The sequence below is a fragment of the Limulus polyphemus genome, unplaced genomic scaffold (genome assembly GCF_000517525.1).
Source record: "Limulus polyphemus unplaced genomic scaffold, Limulus_polyphemus-2.1.2 Scaffold379, whole genome shotgun sequence".
Classification (NCBI taxonomy): Eukaryota; Metazoa; Arthropoda; class Merostomata; order Xiphosura; family Limulidae; genus Limulus; species Limulus polyphemus.
The window spans coordinates 23,946-30,091 of record NW_013665989.1 but is presented as its reverse complement, the minus strand read 5'-3'; the positions used below and the strand labels follow the sequence as shown (position 1 = coordinate 30,091).

Genomic DNA, 6,146 nt, shown 5'->3' with positions numbered 1-6,146 from the left:
CACCTAATTAGTTCAACCTCTCTTTTAACAGTTACCGGAACTTGGCCTTTGTTGTTCCCAAACGTCATTTTATCAAAATTAATTACAAACTTCCTCGGTAGTAAGTAGTTCCAACCCTAATATGCATTCGTCTTTAATGTCAGCCAAGTATACTTTTTGTCTGTCCTTTATGCCCATGAGCTCATTAGTTACCCACACTGGTCCCCACAACCTTGCAGAATGTCCTGTCACACTACAAAGCTTCTGTATGGCTTCTGGTACTCCTTCATGATCTAACACCTTGATGCTCACAAGGGTTTGCTGAGACGCAGAATCTATGACAAAGTTGCACCTTTGGCCATCCAGCTTTCCTGTGTAATTGGCATTTTACACCTAGCTGTTGGGACTTTCATGATGAGGGTTGGTGAGTGTCCCTCAACACCAACCACTACTGGTCTCCTTGAGGCTGACTTGTTGGTAATATTCTTCTTACACTGGCTCCTCATATGTCCTTGCTTTCCACAGTTCCAACAACATTTCTGGGTAGCAGCCTTTCCTGCTGTAACATCTCCCCTGTGTTGAAGTTGCCAGTATTGAACTCTCTTGTGCCCAGGTTTGTTACAGTGCCAGCAAAGTCCCTCAAACTTCTCTGAAAGCTGACCTTTTCTGGCCTTGGTACCTCTGTGCTGGACTTAATGTAGGATTCAAATTTGAGAGCTCTGACCATTGCATCCTGCATGGTAGAGGGGTGTGCTTGCTTCACTTGTATTTTCAGTTGTGGACTATCCAAGGCATCTACAAACTGATCTCTCAGCAACAACTTGAGGAGATCGTGTGGTGCAGTTGGGTAGACCTTGTGTGTCATACTTTCCAAGTCCTGTGCCAGCTCTTGCAGGCTCTCCCCTTTAGCACGGACTCTCGTCCTAAACCTAGCCCTGTAGACTTCTGACTGATTTTGGGTTCCATACCTGAGTTCTACAGCCGACACTAGTGCTCTATAGTTGTGCCTGTCGTCTGCTGACAACTGTCCAAGTATTTCCAGTGATTGTCCCTTCAAGCTCATTGCCAGATATACTGCATTCTTCTCCTCTGTCCATCCATTCATCTCTGCCAGTAGCTCAAATTGTGCTCCATATGCTTCCCACGGTGCTTTCCCATCGTATTCCTGTGGCTTCCTTCGTACTGGTTAATGTATCCTCCTTGTGTAAAAGACAATAAATCGTTCTTTAATGTATCTAATTCACTTTTAAATTTACTAATGTTGTCCGTTTGTACTTGTTTCCTTTCTTGTTCCAGTTGCCACTGCTGAAGTCTCTCTTCTTGTCTCTTTTCTTGTTCCTCTTGTTTCCACTCTTTTTCCTCCAACAACTGCTGTAATTTCTCTTCTTGTTTATTTTCTTTTTCCTCCAACAACTGCTGTAATCTCTCTTCTTGTTTATTTTGCTGTTCGAGCTGCCACTTTTGCAGGTTTTCTTGCCACTGCTGTAATCAATCTTCTTGTTTATTTTATCTTTCTTCTTGTTTCCTTTCTTTTTCCTCTAACAACTGCTGTAATCTCTCTTCTTCTTTATTTTGCTGTTCGAGCTGCCACTGTTGCAGGTTTTCTTGCAACTGCTGTTGTCTCTCTTCTTGTTTCTTTTCTCGTTTATTTTACTCGTTCTTCTTGTTTCTTTTGCTGCTCTTGTATTGCTGCCATCAAATCTGCTAAGCTGTATAAAATGTTTAAGTTTCACATTAATAAAAAATATCTTACAATTTTTATGTAGATTAAAAATAAAATAAGGTTTGGTAAAGATATAGTAAGTTCACTGATATCCATCAATAACTGCATATTCAAGCAATTCTAAATACATTTTTCTTTCCTCTGATTGGATCAGCTTTATCATTTAAATAGTCAGGTAATTCATTGTGTGAACAAGACTTTTGTGTCATTATGTGGACATCTAATCCATCCAGAAAATCATTTTGAAGAAAACTTACGTTCTTCCTATTATACATTTGGTTCTGGTAATATTTTATCCCATTAACTGTTGATTTGCCAGTTGAATGCAAGTGTGCTGTATATGGTGAACACCTTGCAGCTGGTGTCAATGAGTTAAAGTAACATAAGTGTATTTACAATAAGAATTATAATATTATCTATTCATTAACTTAAATTTTTCTGTACTCTTTATATCTTAATGAATAATTTATATTTGCTTAACATTTTCTCAGAATATGGCCAAAAGCTAATAACTAAGATGTTTCTGTCTTTCTTCTTTTTTATTTGTTGTATGTTTAATGTTGTGTTTGTTTATTGGTAGGCTTGAATAGGGTTGTATTTTATTTCTAAACACAATCTTGTAGTCGAGTACCCATTTTATTAATTATTGAATTTTTATTTCCTAGGTTTGAAAACCATTGTTGGTGCAGTGATAGAATCTGTAAAGAACCTGAAGGATGTGATTATTTTGACAGTGTTCTCATTATCTGTTTATGCCTTATTGGGTTTACAAATATATATGGGTGTTCTAACTCAAAAGTGTGTTGAAATTCCACCTGCCAACTTATCTCATGCAGAATATCCAATCTTTATAAGTAATGAAAGTAAGTAGACTGTTTTTCCATATTTAATTCATGTTTTATATGTAATGACCAATAGTTTAATGGTACATAGTACCAAAAGTATATGAACAGTATATCATAATCACTGTATACAGTACATGTAGCTTAATAAGTACTCATAGTAACATAAATTAAAACTTTTCTGATTAAGAAGTTAGCACACAGGATCATATACAAAAGTTGTAATGGATTTCAAATAATTAGGAAGAATAGTGAACCATTCAAAAGCACACGAGTTTTGGGTCTCATTTGAAAACCATTAAAACTTTTCTGATATTCTTTCTTACATTGGAAAGTGTAGAAATCTCTTATAAAGTAAATGTATATTTTATTTTTCTTTCTTATTTAAAAATACAAAAATGAACATAATGATATTTATTGTTAAGTAAAATACATTAATTGCATGTACTAATATTGTGTACTCTACTGCTGTAGAGTTTAATGCAGCATAAAATAATGATTTATCAGGTAATTCTGTATACAGGATTCTCAGAGACTATTTCTGTTATGTATGTCACAGTGAACTTTAAAGTGTAAGAAACTTAAGTTGCCGATAGTCTAAGAAAGAAATTCAAGCTTTTTGTACTTGGAACTTCTACACTATGAGGATTTTATCATAATAATCTTATACAGAACAGTTATAGTCTAATGTGATAGGAACTGACCAGTACCAAAATTATGCACCTTAAAAATAATATAAATGTATTACTTGAAATAAGAGCTTATTGTTAAATGAATAGTATTTCATTCATAGCTTCTGACAGACTTTAATTTACACATTGTGGACAACTAAGTCATATATTAGTTTGTTCTTGTGTTCATAAAACATTTCAGCAAGATTTTCTAAAAAAATTCACCAAAATATTCCTTGTCATGGTTAAAAGATTATGTGGTAACCTAAGTTTAATTACTAATTAGCTATAGTTTTTTTATTGCTATTATTAGGTACTGCTCACAGTTAGTAGTCATTTTATGTTTCAGCTTTTAATCTTCTGTAGTCTGCAGGGGAATCTTAACAAAAACTGTATGTGGTGGCAGAAACCAGGTTTCAATTCTTGATGTTATTTTCTAGAAAAGCAGGGGTGGTATCAACCCATTTGGGCTTTTATCCTTTGGTACTTGAATGTTCTCCTAAGTCAAAGGTCTCTCTGAAAATATACGGAGGATGTGTAAACAACATAATGTTGTAACAGTATTAAGAAGCCATAACATGATATGATCACAACTAAAGCACTGCAAATGACCTAGAGACCCAGTGGAGAGCTAAGAAATACCATTTCCAGTATTACCTTGTGAATGTGGATCCAATACATTGGAGAAACAAAAAGATCAACAAAGGCTAGAGTTCAGGAACATAGACACATAAGATGGAATATCAATCTATCTACAACAGCTCATCATGCAACAGAACAAGGTTACACATTAAAATGGAATAATGCTAAAATATAGCATGTGAATCATACACACAAAAAAAAGAAAGATAAAAAGACCCCTTCTACAATTATCTCATTGATAACACATTCATTCAACTTTGGATAAAAGTCATCAAAACTAGATACTTCTCTTGAAACCTTTCATGTATATAGTTAATTGATTCAAGTCCAATTGGCAAAAGAACCTGAACAAACTGATAGTGAGCTGTAATTTTTAACAAGAATATCTTGGGACCGAATATCAGTCTCTTACCACCATAAACAATCCTTCACAGGACTTGTACATAGAATATGACAACAAATATGCAAACAAAACATAAGATAAAAGTAATTGTGGTTAGACTTAGGAATCGTATAAGCTACTAACCATGACATCAATTGATTTCTGATCACCATAATCTTGCCATAACTACTTGACTAAAATTTTATTTGTCATGTAATTTATCATTACTTGCATTGAGACCACTCAAAAATTACAAACAGTTTTAAGTCAAATAAAAAGTGTATTAAGGACTTTTTACCTAAAGTATGTCTTTTAGGATGTCTGTATTCACCTAACAGTACTGGAACATCATACAAAACTATTCTGGAATGTAGACCAAGTGGGTGAAATCAGGCTAGCCACTATACAAGTTGGCATACTTCTCAACCTGCCAAAACAAGAAAAGCTATTGGTTTTTTTGGAGCTGGGCTCAGGGGAATATGACCACTTTCTGTAATTCTTGCCCATTGATGTTCAGTTGCACTAGTTTATGCTTCTTTCTTCTGAAAATCCTGGACTTGCCAGTGCTTTATTATAAAGATATTATAACTTATAGGAACTTTGAAGCAATGCTATGCACTTGTTACATATGTTCTCCAGCCAGTACACTCATACCTGCTTTTAAACTGCAACTTGTACAGGAAAATAAATGTTAAGGAAATATCAAACAAAAATGTTGCCTTATGAAATATTTCAATCCTACAAAATTAAACACATTATATGAAAGCCAATGAAAATTTTTGGGTATATATAAGCAATGTCTGCATGCTCATATAACAAAATATACTTATAATCCTTTATGTATAATATGATATCATTCATCCCATATGCATACATATCAACATTGCATATTAAATGTAGTACAATACTTGTAGCATCTGATAGGCTGTCCATGACTCATATATAGTAAGTGCAAAAACAAAAGCTGCAGCTCCGTGGGTGATATTTCAATAGCTCTCTTCTCATTACTCCGCTGCCATATATGAGAAACTATACTCAGCTTTTGTACAGCATAACAAGATACTTAATCACAAGCAGAATTTAGCTAGACTAAGACTTTTCAACAACAGTTCTTACAACTTGGATAAATATTCATGCTAACCACTACAGTATACATTCAGACTGATGCAAACTAAGTACAATATTCTACAGTAAAATAAACTTGCTGTTTTACACAGCTACCACAACACCAATATGATGTTGTTGTACTACCATTCGTGAGTCAATCCACTCATAACAGTTGGCATCACATAAAAATACATACAGATCCCTAAAATGGGGAGAGGCAACGATATTACAGTATTCAAAAGAGGCATGATAGTGGCTGTATGTCTGGCAGGTGCTACAGTGTCTAAGACAGTTTCATTGGTCGGCTGTTCTAAAACATTGGCCATTCAAGTTTATCAGCAATAGGATAAGTTGAATAAAATGTCTGCTATGAGGGGGAATTGTAGCCACAAACAAGTGACAGAAAGGTGAGAAAGGCAGCTAGACATGATACTAAATTCAAACTATTATCAAATAATTGACCAACTAACAGAGATATTTAATGCATGGTAATCCACACCAATTTTCAGCCATACCTTGCAAAAAACATTGTAACAAATGGAATGTGGCAGTAGAAGACTACTGCATAAATAACTCATCTCAGTTATGAACAAGAAAATATGCCTTGAGTGGTGTAAGAAGTGCATGTATTGGACTAATGAAGACTTGCAAAAAAGTGATGTTGCCCATAGAGACATGATTTACCCTTTTTTCACATAGACGAGAGAAGACAGATATGAAGAAAGCCACACAAATCACTAAACCCCCCTCTTGTGTGGTCCCACTTGTCTGGGCTTCTGCTGTTGGAGTCATGGTTTGAG

At 34.9% G+C, this 6,146-nt stretch overlaps 1 protein-coding gene across 1 annotated transcript in view; it reads left to right on the top strand.

Moving 5' to 3' along the window:
• LOC106457830 (sodium channel protein para-like) overlaps positions 1 to 4,626 on the top strand; it is a 95,795-nt gene extending 91,169 nt beyond the window's left edge. The window contains exons 6-7 of the mRNA XM_022383880.1: positions 2,368 to 2,565; positions 4,556 to 4,626. Coding sequence (XP_022239588.1) covers positions 2,368 to 2,565; positions 4,556 to 4,626 — 269 coding nt within the window. The remainder of the gene's footprint in view (positions 1 to 2,367; positions 2,566 to 4,555) is intronic.
• The last annotated feature ends 1,520 nt before the right edge of the window (positions 4,627 to 6,146 follow it).